General features: G+C 39.2%; 1 protein-coding gene across 1 annotated transcript in view; it reads right to left on the reverse strand.

Moving 5' to 3' along the window:
• The window catches only part of LOC135103717 (NADH dehydrogenase [ubiquinone] flavoprotein 1, mitochondrial-like), a 119,736-nt gene that overhangs the window by 10,552 nt on the left and 84,102 nt on the right, over window positions 1-25,082 (reverse strand). The window contains exons 5-7 of the mRNA XM_064010347.1: window positions 17,432-17,662; window positions 8,347-8,579; window positions 4,441-4,649 (exon numbers count right to left, since the gene is read on the reverse strand). Coding sequence (XP_063866417.1) covers window positions 4,441-4,649; window positions 8,347-8,579; window positions 17,432-17,662 — 673 coding nt within the window. The remainder of the gene's footprint in view (window positions 1-4,440; window positions 4,650-8,346; window positions 8,580-17,431; window positions 17,663-25,082) is intronic.

A 25,082-nucleotide genomic window follows, 5' to 3' on the forward strand; every position in this document is an offset into this window, starting at 1 on the left:
AGAGAAAGGGATGAATGATTGACCAGAGAAAGGGATGAATGATTGAGAATACTGGTTAACTCTTCCATTAGAGAGGTGGACAGAATAGGGGTGAGAGAAAGAAGAAAGTCTTGTGCAGCGAGGCCGCAGGAGGAAGGGAGGCATCCAGTTAGCAAGATCAGAAGAGTAGTTAGCATGAAAATAGTACTAGAAGACAGCTAGAGATGCAACATTGCAGCGATGAGAGAGAGGCTGAAGAGTCAGTTAGAGGAGAGGAGTTGATGAGATGAAAAGCTTTTGATTCCACCCTGTCTAGAAGAGCAGTATGAGTGGAACCCCACCAGACATGTGAAGCATACTCCATACATGGACGGATAAGGCCCTTTTACAGAGTTAGCAGCTTGGGAGGTGAGAAAAACTGGCAGAGACGCCTCCGAACGCCTAACTTCATAGGAGCTGTTTTAGCTTGAGAGGAGATGTGAAGTTTCCAGCTCACATTATAAGTAAAGGACCAAGGAGGTTCAGTGTAGAAGAGGGGGACAGTTGAGTGTCAATGAAGAAGAGGATATAGTTGTCTGGAAGGTTTTGTCATGTTGATAGATGGAGGAATTGAGTTTTTGAAGCATTAAACAATACCAAGTTTGCTCTGCCCCAATCAGAAATTTTAGAAAGATCAAAAGTCAGGCGTTCTATGGCTTCCCTGCATGAAATGTTTACTCCCTGAAGTGTTGGATGTCTATGCAAATACGTGGAAAAGTGCAGGATGGTATCATCAGCGTTGGAGTGGATACGACAAGAAGTTGGTTTAGAAGGTCATTGATGAATAATAAGAAGAGAGTGGGTGACACAACAGAACCCTGAGGATCACCACTGTTAATAGATTTAGGAAAGGAACAGTGAACATCTACCACAGCAGCAATAGAAAAGTCAAAAAGGAAACTTGAGCTGAAGTTACAGAGAGAATAGAAGCCGTAGGAGGGTAGTTTGGAAATCAAAGCTTTGTGCCGGACTCTATCAAAAGCTTTTGATATATCCAGGGCAACAGCAAAAGTTTCACCAAAATCTCTATAAGACAATGACCAAGACTCAGTAAGGAAAGCCAGATCACCAGTAGAGCGGCCTTGACAGAACCCATATGGGCAATCTGAGAGAAGGTTGTGAAGTGATAGACAGATTGAGGATAGATAAAAAAAACTTTAGATAGGCAGGAAATTAAAGAATTAGGAATAGAGGAATTAGGTGAGAGGTATACAGCACAGATAAATTTAGTTTGAGAGTGACTCTGTAGTCATAACCAGATGGTGGAAAACTCGGAAGATTCAAGAGCGTGGGCACGAGAGCAGGTTAAGTTGTTACGCACATAAACGCAACATCCAGCTTTGGATCAAAAATGAGGATAGAGAAGGTACGAGGGAACAGAAAATGGGCTACTGTCAGTTGCCTCAGACACCTGAGTTTTAGTGCGGAAAAGATGACGACGTTTAGAAGACGTGGGGTGGTGTTCTACAGATTGAAGATTAGATTTTCACACATAGATTTCACGCAGGGAAGCCACAGAATGCTTGACTTCCGATCTTTCTAAAATTTCTGATTGGGGCAAAGCAAACTTGGTATTGTTCAATGCCTCAAAAACTCAATTCCTCCATCTATCAACTCGACACAACCTTCCAGACAACTATCCTTCGACACAACCTTTCAGACAACTATCCATTCTTCTTTAATGACACTCAAATGTCCCCCTCTTCTACACTGAATATCCTCACTCTGTCCTTTACTTATAATCTGAATTGGAAACTTCACATCTCATCTCTAGCTGAAACAGCTTCTATGAAGTTAGGCGTTCGGAGACGTCTCTGCCAGTTTTTCTCACCCTCCCAGTTGCTAACTCTACAAGGCCCTTATCCGTCCATGTATGGAGTATGCTTCACATGTCTGGTGAGGTTCCACTCATACCGCTCTTCTAGACAGGGTGGAATCAAAAGCTTTTCGTCTCACCAACTGTCCTCAGCCTCTCTCTCATCACCGCAATGTTGCATCTCTAGCTGTCTTCTACCGCTATTTTCATGCTAACTGCTCTTCTGATCTTGCTAACTTCATGCCTCCCCTCCTCCCGTGGCCTTGCTGCACAAGACTTCCTTCTTTCTCTCACCCCTATTCTGTCCATCTCTCTAATGCAAGAGTTAACCAGTATTCTCAATCATTCATCCCTTTCTCTGGTAAACTCTAGAACTCCCTGCCTGCTTCTATATTTCCACCTTCCTATGACTTGAATTACTTCAAGAGGGAGGTTTCAAGACACTTATCCTTCAATTTTTGGGACTGGCATCTCAGTGGGCTTTTTTATTTATTGGATTTTGTTGCCCCAGTGTCCCTCCAACATAAAACAAAAAATAAAAAAATCTTAGACCACGAATGTTGCAGAGGTTAACGAAGGAAAACTTGAGGGGGATGTCAAGACACTTAGGCTCATTATGAGAATAGCAGTCTGACCTGGGGGCATTTGTGGTCCCCTCCCCAGATGGGGACTCTGAGGCTGGTGTAGGAGTCACCATGATAAATTTGAATTTTTGAGTGAAGGGTGTGTATGTGTTACTAGATGCTTGTAGTTTTGTGTGGTGGAAGAGAGTTGTCTTTAGAGGGCAGGCTGTGACTGCCCCCTTGTGTTGTGAGACACAAAGGGAAACGTTCAGTGAGGTCACGGCTGGGTTTAATGATAATTTCACAGCACCCCCTGATCCAGTGCTTTAGACCTCACTGAGATTAATTATCATTTTGGCAGGTGCCTACTGCCTCCTACATGCAGCCTGTTCCTAAAAAGGGTGACCTCTAATCCCTCAAACTACCATCCTAGTGGTTTAATTTCTTGCCTATCTAAAGGTTTTTAATCTATCTTCAACAGGAAGATTCTTAAGTATCTATCACTTCACAACCTCCTATTTGATCGCCAGTATGGGTTATATCAAGGCCGCTGTACTGGTGATCTGCCTTTCTTTACTGAGTCTTGGTCATCCTCTTTTAGAGATTTTGGTGAAACTTTTGCTGTTGCCTTGGACATATCAAAAGCTTTTAATAGTCTGGCACAAAGCATTTATTTGCAAAATAACCTCCTATGGCTTCTATCCTTCTCTCTGTAACTTCATCTTGTTTCCTTTCTGACCATTCTATTGCTTATGTGGTAGACGGTCACTATTCTTCCAAATCTATTAACAGTGGTGTTCCTCAGGATTCTGTCATGTCACCTAGTCTCTTCCCATTATTCATCAATGATCTTCTAAACCAAACTTCTTATCCTATCCACTTCTATGCTGATGATACCATCCTGCACTTTTCCACATCTTTTTGTAGATGTCCAACCCTTCAGGAAGAAAACAGTTCATGCAGGGAAGCCACAGAATACCTGAATTCTGATCTTTCTAAAATTTCTGATTGGGGCAGAGCAAACTTGGTATTGTTCAATGCCTCAAAAACTCAATTCCTCCATCTGTCAACTCAACATAACCTTCCAGACAACTATCCCCCTCTTCTTCAGTGACACTCAACTGTCCCCCTCTTCTACACTGAACATCCTCAGTCTGTCCTTTTCTTATAATCTAAACTGGTAAACTTCACATCTCATCTCTACCTAAAACAGCTTCTATGAAGTTAAGCATTCTGAGATATCTCTGCCAGTTTTTCTCACCCACCCCCAACTGCTAACTCTGTACAAGGGCCTTAGCCACTCTTTTAGACAGATTGGAATCAAAAGCTTTATGTCTCATCAACTCCTCTCCTCTTACTGACTGTCTCCAGCCTCTTTCTCATCACTGCAATGTTTCATGTCTATTATATATATATATATATATATATATATATATATATATATATATATATATATATATATATATATATATATATATATATATATATATATATATATACAGTAAAATCCCTCTTATCTGGCATCAACGGGACCGCCAACATGCCGGATACTTGAATATTGCCGGATACTTGAATAGAAGTGAAATTATGTCCACAATCACCACCCTACACTCACGCATCTTACTATAACAAAGATCAGCTGATCTTAATCAGCAGCTGATCTGATCAGCTGCTTAAGTGTAAGCACAACACGCTTCCTCTTTTCTACAACTTTAAGCGTGATGAAGGCGTCAGGCGATAAACAGTGCACATGCGGGACTGAGTCACTGAGTAAACACAGTGCAGTGGGCCGCGGGTGGAGCGAAGCAGTGCGCTCTGGTGGCGAGGGGACAAAGTATGCCTCGCGCAGGAATTTTAATCGATTTTATGAGTACACGTTGATTTTTTATTAATTTTAAGGCTCGGGGAAAAATGTGCCAGATACTTGAAGCTGCTGGATACTCGAATGTCGGATGAGAGAGATTTTACTGTATATTGGTTGAACATATATCATGTATAGAGAAAAAAAAAAAAAAAAAAAAAAAAGGAAATAGAGAAACTCACCAAATCTTGTCATGATCTTGTACATCCAATTGACACCCTCTCTGCAAGGGGTACACTGGCCACAGGACTCATGCTTGTAGAACTCAATAAGGCGAGCAATGGCCTTCACAATGTCTGTCTGCTTATTCATAACAATGACAGCTGCTGTGCCCAGAGAAGTCTGACAGGCCACCAATCCATCAAAGTCCATAATAGCCTCCTCACAAACTCTGGTTGGAGAGAGAGAGAGAGAGAGAGAGAGAGAGAGAGAGAGAGAGAGAGAGAGAGAGAGAGAGAGAGAGAGAGAGAGAGAGAGAGAGAGAGAGAGAGAGAGAGAGAGAGAGAGAGAGAGAGAGAGAGAGAGAATAAATAATATATTTGGATAATAATAGATAACAAAATTAATTTTCACATCCTGTCAACAAACTGACTGTTTGATGTTTGCATGTTCCAACAGGAACAGATATGCATATATTAGATATAACCCATTTCATTTCAACTTATATTTTACACTCAACATACATGTTTTAGATTTTGGGATTTCAATAATCATGATAAAGTATTAATTAGCTAAATACATCATGCATTGTAAGCAAACTAGTCTGTTCACTGAAAGATGGACCAGAAAAGTTGTAACCCAAGCAATGACCAACTATCACAGATATTTACAACTGTGATTTTTTTTTTTTTTTAATATGTAGGAGGGACACTGGCCAAGGGCAACAAAAATCTAATTAAAAAAAAAAAGCCCACTGAGATGCCAGACTACGAATAGGATCCAATATGGTAGTCAAAAATTGAAGGATAAGTGTCTTGAAACCTCCCTCTTGAAGGAGTTCAAGCCACAGGAAAGGGGAAATACAGAAGCAGGCAGGGAGTTCCAGGGTTTACCAGAGAAAGGGATGAATGATTGAGAATACTGGTTAACTCTTCCACTGGAGAGGTAGACAGAATAGGGGGTGAGAGAAAAAAGAAAGTCTTGTGCAGCGAGACTGCAGGAGGAGGACAGGCATGCAGTTAGCAAAATCAGAAGAGCTGTTAGCATGAAAATAGTGGTAGAAGATAGCTAGAGATGCAACACTGCAGTGATGAGAAAGAGGTTGAAGACAGTCAGTAAGAGGAGTTGATGAGATGAAAAACTTTTGATGCCACCCTGTCTAAAGAAAATGGTATGAGTGGAACACCCCCAGACATGGTCAGTGAAGGGAGAGGAAAGCCAAAGCTGGTGGTGAACACTGAAGTCTTCAAGAATGGAGATCTCTGCAAAAGGGAAGAGTCAGAATGTGCTCCACTTTGGAAGTTAAGTAGTAAAAGAATTTCTTACAGTCAGAGGAGTTAGGTGAGAGGTATACAGCACAGATGAATTTAGTTTGAGAGCAACTATGTAGTCATCCTTTCTGGATGAAAAAAATTTCTAAGTTGAAGATGTGAAGCGGCCATCTTAGTAGTGGGAGCATCAGCCATTACCCACTAAGACCTGATGGATGGGTGTCTGAGAATGGATTAATCTATTTTATATTGATTCCTTTGGGGAAAATAGTTATGGGTTTTGGCATTCAGGAATTAATTGAATTAGAAAACCCAGGTTCCACTGCATATATATATATATATATATATATATATATATATATATATATATATATATATATATATATATATATATATATATATATATATATATATAACAAGAAGAGACAAAACAAGGGAAAAAGATATGTTGAGAGAGAGAGAGAGAGAGAGAGAGAGAGAGAGAGAGAGAGAGAGAGAGAGAGAGAGAGAGAGAGAGAGAGAGAGAGAGAGAGAGAGAGAGAGAGAGAGAGAGAGAGAGAGAGAGAGAGAGAGAGAGAGAGAGAGAGAGGAATTAGCTGTGCATCATGTCACTGCAGAGGGTGTGGCTCACCTCTGAGAGAGAAAAACCTTACCATCTTTCATAAATCAGTTTGACTGGGTGTCAGCCAACTCTTCCACATTTTAAGACCTACAATGTTCATAAAATAAAGCAAGCATTCAATAATTTTCAAATATGCCGTAAATTGTGAAGTTTAGTTCGTAAAATAAAACGAGTGTTAAATAGCCTTAAAGGGATCGTTATACCAAAAATTTGGTAAACAGAGGTTCATTATATTGAGGCTTTACTGTAATTAAAAACTTGTAGCAAAAAAATTGGAGTGGGTTTTTGGAGGCTGGAATGGATTAATGGCATTTAAATCAATTTCAATACGGGCAACTGATCTGATACATGAGCTAATTGAGTTATGAGTCTGTCATGGTACCACTGTACTAAGAAAAACTCGTTAATTGTGAATTCATTACATGCACATACATAAACCAGTGGGAAAAATTATAATAGGTAAGAAAAATTTGGACTGAAGTCCTATTTTCACTCAAAATATACAGTATGGGCATTAATTTAAGTCTTTAATTAAACATACTGACACAAAATATAAAATAAATACCTAAGACTTAATGTGGATAACTTGCATGTGAATGATGAAATTAAGTGCATGGGTAAGATGACCAGTATATGAGGCAGAAGGGAGACTACAGTCAGTCTGCTCCCTCAAGTCCACCAGCCCACCACCACTCCCACCATCCTCTCTCTTTCTGCCACCCCTTGCAATAACTCTGCAAGTTTTTTTTTTTTTTTTATCCTTTCATCTACATTATTTTTTTCCAGAAAAATCATCCAGAATATCATCAATTTGATCACTTATGTCCTCATCATCAATCAGTTTCTTTTCCCTTGTTTTCATTAGGATTTGCCATAACTTTCCCACATTTCACAAGCTCTTTATTCTTCACCTCAATACTTCCTGAGAATTGGGGTGGCATGGCACAAGGTGTGATCCATCACCAAATACACAAGATGGGAATTTAGGCAATGGAAGTGCAAATAAAAATCAATTATACAACTCAGACAGAGAATGGAGACTGCCACTGGGGTCAGTAGCCTGGTTGAGGTGGTACGAGTGGAAGGTGTAAAATAATTTCGTACTGTGCATTTAGGCGTGGGCCCTGTTGGAATTCTTCAGCCCATCGTCCTGCCACGTCAGTCACAATACTCATGTGTTTGTCTGACATGTCAATTATTTGTTGCTTCAATATGAATCTGAGTATATCAATTTCTTTAAGAAGGATGACAAAAATATAATGAATATATTGTTTCTTTGAGGATAATGGCAATGATTTTGATGTACATTTATACTGTAACACTTGACAACACTGTGCTCTGAGCTTACCAAGGTCACACAGTGATGGGCCACGGCCACACACGACAGGTCAGGTGGAAGCAGGTGAACAAAGTCACTTCCTCACCATCAACAATGGAAACTTAGCCTTCCACATCAGTCACATGCCCTTGTGTGCTTCACAGTATTGAGAAAGAACTTATTTATGATGAAAAAAATGTGAGATCAATGGAGGACCTTTAATTGAAAGCAAGGGTATTCTCAGATCATCTAAGGTGCTGCACAAGTAGGTTTGGCAGGGCAGAGAAAGGCCAAATCCCTAAGCGGGCCACACCTAAATGTACAGTAGAAAATAAATTATGATGAGATCATGCATTCACCTAAGGGGCAGCTGGTCTGAACCATGTATCTGGAATTATTTTGTTATATTTGAAACTCATGCATTAGATACGAATAAGGGAAAAAAATACTTCACTAGATGTGAATTTGTTAGATGTAAACTTGTTAGGTGTGAGATCCCACTGTATATAACTAATATCAGTCTTATTTTTAATAAGTTCCTGGATCTTTTCTGCAAGATGATTACACTATCAATCACTGATCATTCAAAACATCAAAAGAGTATGTCCAAAACAGATGAAGCCAGGGCACATAGAGAAACAGCTGCACTGAGTGGTATTCTATATGAGATTATAATAATGCAGAAGCTGACAGTGTAAGGGACAGTTTTGAAGCTCACTGTTTAGGGATGACTGGGGTGGATGAGCCTCCTGGAATGACTCCCAGCAAGTTGTCCCAACCACCAGTGACTCCCCCAGCATGGCGTTCAATTAGTTCCTTAAGGGGAACAGACATCTCCTCTTCCACTGTGCATGGGTTGTTGACATGGCCAGAGATGTTGAAGAGCTTAGTGCCACTGTTACGTGTACGGCCCAGGCTGGCAAACCAGCTTCCTCCTCGACGGCAGATTGTCTGGGATAAAACAAATTCATTATTAGTATGTTGATAATGTTACTTTGGCTGGCTGATGGAGAAGTGTTTTTTTTAATTAAAAGAGAGAGCTCATTTAGTGTTATAAAAACTTACTACTCATTGATTTATCAAAATTATACTTAAGTGTTGCTTACACAAGAGCAGATTATAGCAACCCAGAAAAAAGCTTATTCATATATGAAGTGTGGTTATTGAACAGAGTTGGGCTAACTTTGAAGGAATTGGTTGACATCCATAAGTGTGGCAGCTAGCACACAAAAGTGGTGTGTCAGTATGTATACAGGAAGGATTCAACATGGATTACACTGAAGAAAATGGCATAAAACTAGTCTGAACTGTTGTATGGTGATATATGTAGACAGCACTGTTAACAATGAATATCCAAGGTTATACAAGTATAACACAGAATGCTTTAAAATATCCTGTTATTAGTTATAAAAATAAGTGTAATATCTAAACTAGCCATGGATTTATCCATTAACTATTCAGTTTATTAACTGAACTTTTTATTTTACTACACAATATAAAACACAAAGTTGTCTAACACTTGCTTATAAGAATATCTTAATGCATAATACAAGATACCATACAGAGAATCAATCAGTAATTACTGTCTGAACTTCATGTAGAAATGATGCTTACCTTGCTTTTGTGTGTGTGTGTGTGTGTGTGTGTGTGTGTGTGTGTGTGTGTGTGTGTGTGTGTGTGTGTGTGTGTGTGTGTGTGTGTGTGTGTGTGTGTGTGTGTGATTCACCTATGGTCATCTGCTGATCATCCAATCAGCCATTCACCTACAGAAAGAGCACAGAGATCATACTGATCAACTTTTGGGCAGGACTGAGACCACTCAAACGTCACACAATGGGACAGCACACCAAGGTCACAGCCCATTGAGTTACATCCTGTACCTACTTGCTGCTGGGTGAACAGGGGCTACACATTAAGAGGCTCGCCCATTTGCTTCACTGCACCCGTGACTCGAACCCAGGCCTTCTTGGTTGTGAGATGAGCATGTTAACCACTACATTATGCAGTGCATGTGTGTGCATGTGTTTATTTGTATTTACCCAGTTATGACATACAGGATTAAGAACCAGGCTCATGTTGTTCCATCTCCACACACACACACAACTGACAGTAGCCCCTTTTCTGTTCCCTCCTACCTTCTCTATCCTTATTTTCGATCCAAAGCTGGATGCTGCGTTTATGTGCGCAATGACTTAACCTGCTCTCGTGCCCACGCTCTTGAATCTTCCGAGTTTTCCACCATCTGGCTTCGACTACAGAGTCACTCTCAAACTATATTTATCTGTTCTGTATACCCCTCACCTAACTCCTCTGACTATAAGAAATTTTTTGACTACTTAACTTCCAAAGTGGAGCATATTCTGACCCTCTTCCCTCTTGCGGAGATCTCCATTCTTGGAGATTTCAATGTTCACCACCAGCTTTGGCTTTCCTCTGCCTTCGCTGGCCATCCAGGTGAACTAGCCTACAACTTTGCTATCCTCCAAGACCTAGAGCAATTGGTGCAACACCCTACTGATATTACTGACCATCTTGGAGATACGCCCAACATTCTTGACCTCCATCTTATTTAAATAATCTTCCAGTACCATACAGTCATTTACATTTTCTACCCTTCTCATCAGCTTAGCATCATCTGCAAATAAGTTCATATAACTGTCTATTTCTTCATTTATGTCATTCACATATATTACAAACATTACTGGTCCCAACACTGACCCCTGAAGGACACCACTAGCTACTCTCAGCCGTGATGAATTCTGGTCTTGTATTACTATTCTCATCTCTATCATCCAAATAATCCTCCATTCACTCTAGCAGTCTTCCTCCAATTTTTCCATATTTTTTTTATCTTCCATAGCAATCTTCGGCATGGTACTTTGTCAAACACTTTCTTCAAGTCTAAGTAGACACCATCCACCCATCTGTCTCTCTCCAGCACAATATTGATTACCCTTGAATAAAAGGACAATAAGTTCATGGAGCATGATCTTCCCCTCCTAAATCCAAATTGACAATTCACCAAAACTTTATCTCTTTCCAAGTGTTCCATCCATCTTTCCTTTATTGTTCTTTCACATAGTTTCCTATAACACTAGTCAAGGACACTGGTCTATAATTTAGGTTTTCTTTATTTCCTCCTTGGAATATTGGTGTAATATTTGCTCTCTTCCAATCTTTCGGTGCTCTTCCCTGTGATAGTGAAGTCACCACTAGATTGTGAATTTTATCAGCCAGTTGTTCTCTACATTCCTTCAATATCCAATTTGATACTCCATCTGGACCAGTTGCTTTATTTACATCAAGTTCTTCCATCATCTTAAGTATTTCCTCATAACTGACTGGGACTGTACTTAGTATATTCCTCACCAACTTATCCCTTCCAGCATCAAACTCCCCTTCCACAATAAATACAGACCTGAAACTATTGTTCATAACCTCTGCCATGTCCAGTGCATCCACATAGATTTTTTCTTCAACTTTTAATCTTGATACACCTTCCTGTATGTGTGTGTGTGTGTGTGTGTGTGTGTGTCTTCGTTATGCTGGATACAGCACTAGCTACAGGTCACACACCCACAGCTCCCGCCTTGTCTTGCCCCATGTGCCCCTCACTGCTCTCCCCACATCTCAAAAGGAATGTTCTTCCACTGTGCCCAGAAGTTCCATAAGTGTGATTCCTTGTCTAACAGCACTTACTTGGAGTGGACAAAACTGGCTTGAGTTTGCACTTAGCTATGCATCAGGAAGAGAGCAGATCAGCTCCTTCCAAAATCCTCACTTTGTATAGACAACCAGACAGTCACGAGAAAGTAGTACAGAACACCTTTGTACATGTTGCCAAATAATGTTCAAAACATTTCTCTCCCACCTTCATTTGATTTATGGTGGGAAAATTGTCTGGTGCATGTAGGCATCACCTGTCAGAGCCCTGAGACACTCACAGCTGCATCATCTCTCACTTGGGGGTTGATAACAAGATAATCATTATCATTCACTCACTGCCTGATGATTCATTGTTTGTAATGGTTCCAAAAATGGAAAGGATATTGCTGGGTTTTCATTGCCCCATGGTTGTTTTGTTAATATTGTGCTGTTTATTTATGTTTTATGATTCTTGGTTTTAATTTAGTTTATTATTACTCTTGCATTATTATTATTATTATTATTATTATTATTATTATTATTATTATTATTGTTATTATTATTATTATTATTATTATTATTATTATTATTTATTTATTTATTTATTTATTTATTCATTTATTTATTTTATTTTATTTTTTATTTTTTTCAAATTTTTGGGTGCTATAATTGGGGTGCATCCTTGAGGGTAATGTCATCAATAGTAAATTTCTATACCTCAGCAAAGATGGAAGAAGTAATCAGAAATATCAATAAATTAGAGGGAAATGAGGATGGAATGACACAAAAATAAGCAGGTGACTAACTTAGGAAGACTGTGAAAAACTTTTTTTTATTTATTTATTTTTCTTTTTTTATGTAGGAGGGACACTGGCCAAGGACAACAAAAAAACAAATAAATAAAAAAGCCCACTGAGACGCCAGTCCCATAAAAGGGCCCAAAGCAGTAGTCAAAAATTGAAGGGTAAGTGTCTTGAAACCTCCCTCTTGAAGGAATTCAAGTCATAGGATGGTAGAAATACAAAAGCAGGTAGGGAGTTCCAGAGTTTACCAGAGAAAGGGATGAATGATTACATTAGAAAGATGGACAGAATAGGGGTGAGAGAAAGAAGAAAGTCTTGTGCAGCGAGGCCACAGGAGGGGGGGAGGCATGCAGTTAGCAAGATCTGAAGAGCAGTTAGCAAGAAAATAGTGGCAGAAGACAGCTAGAGATGCAACATTGCAGCGATGAGAGAGAGGCTGAAGACAGTCAGTTAGAGGAGAGGAGTTGATGAGACGAAAAGCTTTTGATTCCACCCTGTATAGAAGAGCGGTATACCCCCCAGACACATGAAGCATACTCCATACATGGACGGATAAGGCCCTTGTACAGAGTTAGCAGCTGCGGGGGGGTGAGAAAAAATGGTGGAGACATCTCAGAATGCCTAACTTCATAGAAGCTGTTTTAGCTAGAGATGAAATGTGAAGTTTCCAGTTCAGATTATAAGTAAAGGACAGACCGAGGATGTTCAGTGTAGAAGAGAGGGACAGTTGAGTGTCATTGAAGAAGAGGGGCCAGTTGTCTGGAAGGTTGTGTCGAGTTGATACGATGGAGGAATTGAGTTTTTAAGGCATTGAACAATACCATGTTTGCTCTGCCCCAATCAGAAATTTTAGAAAGATCAGAAGTCAGGGGTTCTGTGGCTTCCCTGTGTGAAATCTTTACTTCCTGAAGGGTTGGACGTCAATGAAAAGGTGTGGAAAAGTGCAGGGTAGTATCATCAGTGTAGGAGTGGATAGGACAAGAAGTTTGGTTTAGAAGGTCATTGATGAATAATAAGAAGAGAGTGGGTGGCAGGAGAGAACCCTGAAGAACACCGCTGTTAATAGATTTTAGAGAAGAACAGTGACCATCTACCACAGCAGCAATAGAATGGTCAGAAAGGAAACTTGAGATGAAGTTACAGAGAGAAGGATAGAAGCCATAGGAGGGTAGTTTGGAAATCAAAGTTGTGTGCCAGACTCTATCAAAAGCTTTTGATATATCCAAGGCAACAGCAAAAGCTTCACCAAAATCTCTAAATACAAAGAAGTGAAGAAAAAGAACTGTGAAAGGACACAAGAAAATATTTTTCTATAGATTTGTGGGACTATAGATAAAAGTGGTACATAAAGAAAGTAAAACACTAAATAAGAAAAAGTATGCCAGGACAGAATGCAGGAACAGCAAAATATTATATTGCTATGTGGACTGGCTAGTCTCTAGTTAATGTTAGTTAAAGATATGATAAAGAAAAAAAATATGCAGAGACTAAACTCAACAAAAACATTAAGATATGGATTGTTGACTAAAATGTGTTATGGGCTCTAGTGTGTCTGGTATAATGTGTGGTATGATGTCCATGGTGTGGCTGGGTGCTACTTGTTTTGTGTGGCATGGTGTGGAGGGTAAGATGTGGCTCGTGAAGTGGCTGGATGTGATGTTGCTTGTGGTGTGGCTGGATGTGATGCTTGTGGTGTGGCTAGATGTGGTGTGGCTTCATGTGGTGTGACAGTTTGATATAGTTTGTTGTGTGGCCAGTTGTGAGGTGTGGTGTCATGTAACTGTGTGGCTGAAATTGGCTTAATGAGAAATCCCAAATCACTTGTAACAGCATTTTGTCTAATGAATTCATCTCTAAAACTTTAACTGACTGTCTTCATCCCCTCTCTCACTGCCAGTGTCGCATCAGTTTGGTATCTTCTGTCATTATTTTCACACTAACTGCTCTTCTGATCTTGCTAGCTGCATCCCTCCCCTCCTCCTACAGCCTCGCTACACAAGACTTTCTACTTTCTCTCACCCTTATTTTGTCTACCTCTCTAATGTAAGAGTTTATCAGTATTCATAATCATTCTTCCCTTTTTCTGGTAAACTCTGAAACTCCTTGCCTGCTTCTGTATTTCTCCCATCGTATGACTTAAACTCTTTCAAGAGGGAGGTTTGAAGACACTTATTTTTAAATTTTCTGACTTCTGGTTGGGGACTGGCACCTAGACAGCTCTTTTTTTTCTTTTTCTTTTTTTTTTTCCCCTTGGTTACCACCCCCTTCAAAAAAAAAAAAAAAAGCACCTTATTGCTTAGACTCTGCAGCATGGCTGCACTGCTGCATCATACTGAATATGAGGACAAAACACACTTACACACTTCTGAGCTACATGGCTAGCAAAAATAAGCATGTTTCAGTCTTTTTAATATCCTGAGTTTTGCAATCCTCAAATTTAGTGCTATGGCTTTGGAAGAAAGCTTGAGAGGGTACTGTACACCCCACAATATTTTATAAAATAAAGATTTATGAACAGCTGTCTGAGACCTAACTCATTTGTAAGTCAAGGAGTATCAGTTGTTTGATTTTTAGAAATTTGACCATGAGGTCAAGAATAGTGTCAAAGTCACTAGTGTTTGATGTTTTATTTTTCCTCTGCATGTGAAGGAATTGATGACAGCTGTTTTAGATGTAAACAGAATGAAGAGAGTGAAAATTTCTTCTTGTAGGGAAGATCTCCTGTAATCCTGGTTATTACATTTGAGTAAGAATCAAAGAAAATGAGGCTGTTTTCACCAGCCACCATCCTCCCTCCTGGCTCCAAGTGAATTAATTAACTCATAAATACTTTTAATGTCATATTACTTTTCCTTCAATTTAATTCCTGTGTTGTTATTCCCATTCAATTGGAATGCAGGATAGGCACCACCACCCACCATACATTTCAGACATGAATGTCCCCTTTCTCTTGCTCATAACAGGTATGTTAATCTTTTCTCCCTTTAACTTTCATCATATATCCAACTCTAAACTTTCTGATATATCAATATATTACTGTTATTCAGTGTTAAGTGAAGTTTACTCAGATGCATCGCCTATCTCTTGGTGGTAACAAGCAGAAAACAAATGAAGAAGATTGCCCTGACTGGCTCTACCACCCCATATGATGTCATTGTGAGTAAAGCGACCACGTGCTATACTTCCTTTCACGATATCCATGTCCTAAATATAGTACAGCAAAGTGAACACACAGTATCCATGTCCTCAATATAATACAGTAAAGTGAACAAAGACTAGGTTATGCAATGCAACCACTAGAGTTCACTGTTGGCCTTGTACATACCGTAGTGTTCACAAGTGGTGTCATATCCTCATCCCCAAAAGACCAGGGAATTATATATGCACATACATATTGAAATGGAGGCTATTACACGATAATCTTGAAAACAATGGTAAGTGCTCATCAGTAAAATAAGATTTCAGTGACCAACTGTATGAAATTTATGTAAATTACAGTACTAAGCTGATGAATGATGTTTGGTTAGTTACTATATTTCATATCTTAAGGTACTTTCATCTACTAGATATGCTTTATTAGATGTACTTTGTGTTGAATTATTTCTTTACCAGCCTTTTTTTTTTCAATGCTGTCAAACATTCCTGGAAATTTGTCACTCATGGGAGTTGATCTCCCCTAACCAGTGCAGATATGGAGTACAGCCAAGTACATAAAACAAAAGAGTAATATGATCATTAAGTATTAAGAGATGAAACATTACAAACTTGCCTCAATCTGCAAAAATACTAAAGTACACACACATTCACACAAATTTACACACATGACAATGTGTGTGAGTGTGTAAGACTTTGGGTCAAGAGATTAATCAACATGGTTGAACTGTGTTATTCAATGGTCCAAGGACTTTTTTTTTTTTCAAGGATTTTTTATGTAGGAGGGACACTGGCCAAGGGCAACAAAAATCTAATAATAGAAAAAAAAAAAAGCCCATTGAGATGCCCATCCCCAAATAGGGTCTGAAGCAGTAGTCAAAAATTGAAGGATAAGTGTCTTGAAACCTAAATGATGAAGGAGTTTAAGCCATGGGGAGGAGGAAATACAGAAGCAGGCAGGGAGTTCCAGAATTTACCAGAGGAAGGGATGAATGACTAAGAATACTGGTTAACTTTTGCATCACAGAGGTGGACAGAATAGGGGTGAGAGAAAGAAGAAAGTCTAGTGCAGCGAGGCCGTGAGAGGAGGGGAGGCATGCAGTTAGAAAGATCAGAAGAGCAGTTAGCATGAAAATAGCAGTAGATGATATACAGAAGATATACAGAAAATTTTTTAAATTAAACACTATTATTTTAAAGTTTCAACTCATTTGAACAAGTCTCTCCACATGGCACTTGATTACCCATATGTTAATACAATTAATATTTGGATTTCCAATACAGTGAAACCTCAGTTCTCAAACTTAATTTGTTCCTGAATGCCATTCAAAATCCGAAATGTATGAAAACAAACTATTTTCCCCATAGGATTCAATGTAAAATGGATTAATCAGTTCCCAGGCACCTGTCCATCCTGTTTTAGCAGCTTATGACAAATGCTCCTGCTGCCAAGATAGTGGTTCCGCATCTCCAGCTCAGGAAATATTTATCTAGAAAGGATGTATCGAATGAACTTTGTGACACGGAACTCATCAGAAGATATTCTTTAGACTGTGCAGGTATTCTCTTTCTCTTCAGTCTAGTGAGGGAAGCCTTACAGAGTGACACAGAGAGGAGCAAACCACTTACTGCCAAAATTAAGGTGATCATAACACTTAGACATCTTGCTACTGGGAAAATACAGTTGTGCAGTAGTGATGGCATTGTGGGGTCATCTAAAGAGCCACAGGTGTCTCAGGATTACTCTCAAGTCAGCTAAAAACTGTTTGTTTACATTGAGACTCTTCAACAGGATCACATCTACATTATCTTCCAAATACATAAAAAGAAGGAAATATTCATAGAAACTTGAGATTAGTAGTAAATGGGAGTTTTTGCTTTCTTTCAGTATTTGAAATCAAGCAACTTTGTTCAAGAATCAAATTATGGTACAGCAACCAAAGCAATTATGAATTCAAAATTTTGCTGGGAAATCGATTTGTTAAAAAAAGAGAGGCATTCAGTAACCAAGGTTTCACTGTATATAGTAAAAATTTTTAAGAATTTTTTAACCACTTAACTCATTTGTAAAAAGGGCAGAAAGGCCACCTGTATTAGCTGAAAGCTTCCCTACAAAATATCCTTTCAAATCTTTAAATTCTTATCTGCTACAACATGGTAGCAAATTTTAGGATATAGTCAAAATATTGAACTTCATCTTACCGGTGCTACAGCAACAGTCTCTACATTTGCTACAGTTGTTGGGCAACCAAACACTCCAATATCAGCAGGAAATGGGGGCTTCAGGCGTGGCTTTCCTTGCTTGCCTTCCAAGGACTCAATGAGTGCAGTCTCCTCCCCACAGATATAGGCTCCAGCTCCCCGATGCATGAAAACATCAAAGTCATAGCCTGATCCACAAGCATTCTTGCCCAGGAATCCTGCCTTGTATGCCTGTAATGAAAATTAAAATAAAAGTTAAATCCATTACAATCCCTGTGCATGCATATCTACAAATCAGTTTTTTTTTTTAATTATTCCTTTATTAGTTACCAAGTATATATGATGCCCAGTGTAAAAGTTTTAATGTAAAAGCCATTTTCTAAATGTCAGAAAGTGTATTTAAAGCTCGTAAAAGTGGAACATTTTCTTTTTTCAAACTTTGGTGGTGCAACACAGATGACAAAAATCATTACTAATGGATGTTTTTTTTGAGACTATTTGAAAAAAATCCAAACTTACTATTTGAGAAGCAAAAATACTTTCTTAGTCATTGATATTTTCCTTTCAAAACTTAAGAATAATTTTGACTAACTTCAAACAATGATAACTAAACTCTGGTAAACTCTGAACTCCCTGCCTGCTTCTGTATTTCCACCTTCCTATGACTTGAATTCCTTCAAGAGGGAGGTTTCAAGACACTTATTCATCAATTTTTGACCACTGCTTTGACCCTTTTATGGGACTGGCATTTCAGTGGGCATTTTTTTTTATTAGATTTTTGTTGCCCTTGGCCAGTGTCCTTCCTACATAAAAAAAAAAAAAAGCAACTTTTAAAGAAAACCTCATTCAAATACCAAATTATAGAAAATTCTTGCACAATACAACAAGAATAATGTTTAATATATTCCTGTTATCACATTTCTAACACACCATCTGAAAATATAATAATGGAGAAAAAAGTTATAAAATCACAAAACCTATGCATGAGGGTAAGCAAATCCATGAGTGCTAGGTGTGAAATATTATCAAACACTTGTGCTAGCATCATAGTTTAGTAACTAAAATGTGGCCACTTCTAGAGAGAGAAAGAGAGAGAGAGAGAGAGAGAGAGAGAGAGAGAGAGAGAGAGAGAGAGAGAGAGAGAGAGAGAGAGAGAGAGAGAGAGAGAGAGAGAGAGAGAGAGAGAGAGAGAGAGAGAGGGGGGGGGGGAGGCAATGCATATAACTAGCAGTCCATAGCATAAAATAATGACAGCTCTGTGGCCTGCAGTCATATGTCTGAGTTAGCCAACTTATGGTGCATGAATCAATCCCCTGCAGAGATTAAGGCACAGAGACTGCCAGTAGCAAAGGTTGCTTTCTACAATGGATAGAAAACAAGAAAAGATAAAGGATCAACAAAGTGCAAGGTAATTCAATAATGATGTGTAGCATTATTCCTGACCATCTTGGAGAAACGCCCAACATTCTTAACCTTTTCCTGACCTCTAATCCTCCTTATGCTGTCACCCTTTCTTCTCCGTTGGGCTCCTCTGATCACAACCTCATATCTGTACCTTGTCCTATCACTCCAATCCCTCCTCTGGATCCCCCTAAGCGAAGGTGCCTCTGGCTTTTTGCCTCTGCTAGTTGAGGGGACCTGAGGAGGTATTTTGCTGATTTTCCTTGGAATGACTACTGCTTCCATGTCAGAGACCCGTCTTTGTGTGCTGAATGCATAACATAGATGATAGTGTCTGGCATGGAGGCATACATTCCTCACTTTTTTTCTCGACCTAAACCTTCCAAACCTTGGTTTAACACAGCTTGTTCTCATGCTATACATGATAGAGAGATGGCCCACAAAAGGTACTTAAGCCTTCCCTCACCAGAATCTCATGCACTTATATTTCTGCCCAGAACCATGCCAAGTCTGTTCTCCAACTAGCCAAAACTCCTTCATTTATAGAAAGTGTCAAAACCTTTCAAGATCTAACTCCCCTCATGACTTCTGGCATCTAGCCAAAAAAATATCTCCAATAACTTTGCTTCTACTTCCTTCCCTCCTTTATTTCAACCAGATGGCACCACTGCTATCACATCTATTTCTAAAGCTGAACTCTTCACTCAAACCTTTGCTAAAAACTCTACCTTGGACGATTCCAGGTTTGTTCCTCCCTCTCCTCCACCCTCTGACTACTTCATGCTACCTACTAAAATTCTTCACAATTACGTTTTCCATGCCCTTGCTGGCCTAGACCCTCGGAAGGCTTATGGACCTGATGAGGTCCCTCCTATCGTTCTCCGAAACTGTGCCTCCATGCTTGCACCTTGCCTAGTCAAACTCTTTCAACTCTGTCTGTCAACATTTACCTTTCCTTCTTGCTGGAAGTTTGCCTACATTCAGCCTGTTCCTAAAAAAAGGATGACCGTTCTAATCCTTCAAACTACCATCCTATTGCTTTAATCTCCTGCCTATCTAAAGTTTTTGAATCTATCCTCAACAGGAAGATTCTTAAACATCTATCACTTCACAACCTTCTATCTGATCGCCAGTATGGGTTCCATCAAGGCTGCTCTACTAGTGATCTTCTGGATTTCCTTACTGAGTCTTGGTCATCCTCTTTTATAGATTTTGGTGAAACTTTTGCTGTTGCCTTGGACATATCAAAAGCTTTTGATAGAGTCTGGCACAAAGCTTTGATTTCCAAACTACCCTCCCACGGCTTCTATCCTTCTCTCTGTAACTTCATCTCAAGTTTCCTTTCTGACTGTTCTATTGCTGCTGTGGTAGACGGTCACTGTTCTCCTAAATCTATTAACAGTGGTGTTCCTCAGGGTTCTGTCCTGTCACCCACTCTCTTCTTATTATTCATTAATTATCTTCTGAACCAAACTTCTTGTCCTATCCACTTTTACGCTAATAATACCACCCTGCACTTTTCCACATCTTTTCATAGACATCCAACCCTTCAGGAGGTAAACATTTCACGCAGGGAAGCCATAGAACGCTTGACTTCTGATCTTTCTAAAATTTCTGATTGGGGCAGAGCAAACTTGGTATTGTTCAATGCCTCAAACTCAATTCCTCCATCTATCAACTCGACACAACCTTCCAGACAACTATCCCCTCTTCTTCAATGACACTCAACTGTCCCCCTCTTCTACACTGAACATCCTTGGTCTGTCCTTTACTTATAATCTGAACTGGAAACTTCACATCTCATCTCTAACTAAAACAGCTTCTATGAAGTTAGGCATTCTGAGACATCGCCAGTTTTTCTCACCCCCCCAGCTGCTAACTCTGTACAAGGGCCTTATCCATCCATGTATGGAGTATGCTTCACATGTCTGGGGGGGTTCCACTCATACTGCTCTTCTAAACAGGGTGGAATCAAAAGCTTATTGTCTCATCAACTCCTCTCCTCTAACTGACTGTCTTCAATCTCTCTCTCACTGCTGTATTGTTGCATCTCTAGCTGTCTTCTACCGCCATTTTCATGCTAACTGCTCTTCTGATCTTGCTAACTGCATGCCTCCCCTCCTCCCACGGCCTCAATGCACAAGACTTTCTTCTTTCTCTCACCCCTATTCTGTCCACCTCTCTAACAGAAGAGTTAACCAGTATTCTCAATCATTCATCCCTTTCTCTGGTAAACTCTGGAACTCCCTGCCTGCTTCTGTATTTCCACCTTCCTATGACTTGAATTCCTTCAAGAGGGAGGTTTCAAGACACTTATCCATCAATTTTTGACTACTGCTTTGACCCTTTTATGGGACTGGCATTTCAGTGGGCATTTTCTTTTATTGGATTTTTGTTGCCCTTGGCCAGTGTCCCTCCTACATGAAAAAAATAATAATAATAATAAAAAATAAAAAAAATGCTTTATCCCTACAAAGTACTTCATAATGTTTCATGATTATAAATTGTTACAATACAAGAGGAATGATTTGCTGAAGCAAGCTACCACAATACCTACTATCTAACCTGTTTCCAGAGCAAAAATAATGGTAATAATTGTGGCAGTTGGTTATCCTAGCTACATAATACTTTAACATTTTCCAATCTAAGCAAACTAATACATCCTTTAACTTTTTTGTTAAGGCCCATATATCATGCTTTAAATACTCTTCCTTGCTTTTTTATTTCCAATTAAATACACTTTTCGTGGGTAAGGATATGGCAGTAAACACATAATGAAACTGTAATTATTCCCAGGGGGGTATCATAAGCACTGGAGAAGGTAAGTGCTATGAACTTGCCTCTGATCCAACTGTGACTTCCTTTATTTCTCACAACACAAGGATGGAGTTACAGCCTGCTCTCTAAAATAACTGTCTTCCTTCACATTACAGTACATGCATCTAAAACATTACACATTTCATTCAAAATAAAAATGGTTCTAACAATACAGGGAGACCCCGTTACACAAGAAACCAAGGACATGAAATGTGTAAATTAGGAACTATTTTCTTTATACGAGCACAAAAATCCAATGAAATGAGCTTCACTTTGAGGCGAATAAATTTACAAAATTTAAAATGTGCTTTCCTACACCCTCCTGGGCTGTATGGTGATGTGCAATGATTCAGATCCACAGGGATGAGCTTGTGACCACTGAATGAGAACCACACACTCCTCCCTTGTTCCTTACCTACAATGCATTTTCTCACCAGTCCTCTTTTAAACTGAACTTGGTATCTCTCAGATTCACACTCTTACAGCCTTACTACTTGTTATTATAACAGTAATATATCATCATTTAGCTTGCAAGCATATTTACAATAAAGTTCAAGTACAGTGTACTGTCCTTTATGTGACTAATTGGTGCTTGGATGTGTTACAGTGTTACTGCTGGTGTGTTCTTTCATTCATGGTCTTTGGTGCCGTCTTGTGTATGTGACTGACCACATGGTGAATGTGCCTTATTTTGCTTCTCAAGTGCTAACTATCTCTCCCAAGTGGCCAATGAGTTTCAGTGTGAATCCTAGCAGTAAGGCTAAGCACTTACTCACTCACAAAGAAGATGGAAACTTTTAAAAGGAACAAGAGTGGTGAGCAAGTTACCTTCCCTGATACATTAGCTATACATTTGTGAGCATTTTGCACATTTCATATGTTTAATTAACATGAAATCATGTTCTTTGCATGCTGTTTTCTCTTTCAGGTTGCTTTATTGGCAGTTTTATAACAAAGAGACATTTGTTGTGTTTGGTATCATAGGCTTTAGCTTGAAAACTTACCTCTGATAAGGGTCACAGAACCCAACCCCTTATTTGCTGTAAGCTATGTGTTTAGTTATTTATATAAGAATTCATTACACAAGCAATTCAAATGGAACTGCCTGTATCACTGAACCTCCCTATACCAGCCTTAGAATCCCTCTTAGAGTCCCTATCAGTGGAGAATGCAAGAAATGTCTCTAGATCAGACTAATCTTCTGATATCAACCCGTGTCTTGATGTCTCCCTCAAATATTTCTACATTAGCATGAAAAGTTTGTACATTTTCTATTGAGAAAGTTTTTGGCTAGTTGGGGAACAGTCTTAGCTTGATTTTGGGCAGAAATATAAAGCACATGAGATTCAGGTGATGAAAAACTCAAGTACCATTTGTGGGTCACCTCTCTATTATGTGTAGCACGATAACAGGCTGAATTAATGCAAAGTTTGGAAGGTTTAGGACAAGAGAAAGAATGAGGTACGTATGCCTACTCTGTGTGCTCAGCACACAGAGATGGGTCTCTGACACAGTAATCATTCTATAAAAAATAAAAATAATACCTTCTTTGGTGTCACCAATTAACAGAGGCAAAATACCTGAGAAGGAATTGGAGTAATAGGATAAGAAATGGGTATGAGGTTGTGATTGGAGAAGCCCAACAGAGAAGACCTCCATGACCTAAACCAACTAGTACAGCATCCTACCTTTATCTCTGACTGTCTTAGAGATATGACAGACATCCTTGAACTCTTCCCAGTATCTAATACTTCTACTAATACTGTCACACTGTCTTCTCTGTTGGGTTCATCTAGTCACAGTTGCATATCTGCATCTTGTCAAGTTACTCTAATTCCTCCTCTGGGTGACTTTGGCATTTTGCCTTTGCTAATTGGGGGAGTTTAAGTAGGTACTATTCTGACTTTCCCTGGAATGTCTACTGCTTCCATGTCAGGGACCCATCTCTGTATGTGCTGACCATATAACAAGAGGTGATCATGTCTGACATGGAGGCATAATTATATTCCTCACTTTTTCTTGCTCTAAACCCTTTAAGACTTGGTTTGGTTCTTGTGCTATCCATGATAGAGGTACCAACAAATAGTAGCAGAGCCTTTCATCTGAAACTCATGCACTTTCCATATTTGCCTGGAATTATGCCAACAAGCCAAAAACTCCATCAATAGAAAAAGTCAAAATCTTTGTAAATCTAACTCCCTATGCAACGAGCAGCACCAAAAAATCTCTCCAACAATTTTCTTCATCTTTCCCTCCTCTACTTCAACCTAATGGTACCAATGCTATCTCATATCTCAAATGCTAAACTCTTCCCTCAACGATTTGCTAAAAATTCAACTCTGGATGATTCATGGTTTGTTCCTCCCTCTCCACCACCCTCCAACCATTTCATGCCTCCTTTTAAGATTGTGCCTAAAGATGTTTTCCATGCCCTCAATGGCATGGATGGGATGGATGGGGTCCCTCCTACTGTCTCTGTAACCATGACAACATGCTCACACCCTGCCTGGTCACTCTTTCAATTTTCAACATCTACCTTTTCTTCCTACTGGATGTTTACCTACATTCAATCTGTTCCTAAGAAGGCTGACCATTCTTATCCCTCAAACTACTGACCTACTGGTGTAATTTCCTGTCCTTCTATACAGTAAAAGTCCTGTCTTTCAGCATCCAACATTTTGGAAAACCTAATGTTTCAGCACTTTTGCAAAATACCAAAACTGTCCCTTCTGAAAGTTATCTGATCTTTTGGCATATTTTCTAAAGCTACTGGCATGCAGCAAGTTAAAAAATTATGCTGGAGCACTGTGATTGTCTGTTGTCGTGTAGGCTTCTCTGCTAGCTACAGCACCCATGGGTACAATGGTGTGAGTGGTGCATACAAGAATATTTTTGGTATAAACTTAGAATATATGAATAAAGTACCAGAGTAAGGAGGAGAGGAAAGGAACATTAACGATCTAAAGTGTAAAAGGCACAGAATTAAAAAAAATAAGAATATGTTAATGAATCTATTATGTTAACACCATCATGTTTGTCTTTCCACTGTTTTTGTGAACGAAAATCCACCAATGACTGAGGAGCAGACTGACCAGCAGATTATTCTGAGAGTGACAAATCCTGTTGCTTTGGAGACAAAAGAGAATTAAAGTAAGGAAGAAGAAGAAGAGCCAAAGAAAGTTTCATGGGATGATGCTAGAAAAAAATCTCAGTTTATTTACCAAGTTTAAGGAGGCCAAACTAGATTACAATCTGGACTTAGTTCATCCTTACATTAGACTTACATTGTTTTCTAAGGGGTAGACATAATGTTATAACAACAATGGGCATTCATCAGCTGTGTATGTACATAATGGTTCAGCATGTTTTTTTTTTAATGACTGTTTCTGTACTTGTACCAGTAATCCAAGATCAGTATTAACACTTAATGATG

Source organism: Scylla paramamosain, chromosome 9, assembly GCF_035594125.1.
Source record: "Scylla paramamosain isolate STU-SP2022 chromosome 9, ASM3559412v1, whole genome shotgun sequence".
Lineage (NCBI taxonomy): Eukaryota > Metazoa > Arthropoda > Malacostraca > Decapoda > Portunidae > Scylla > Scylla paramamosain.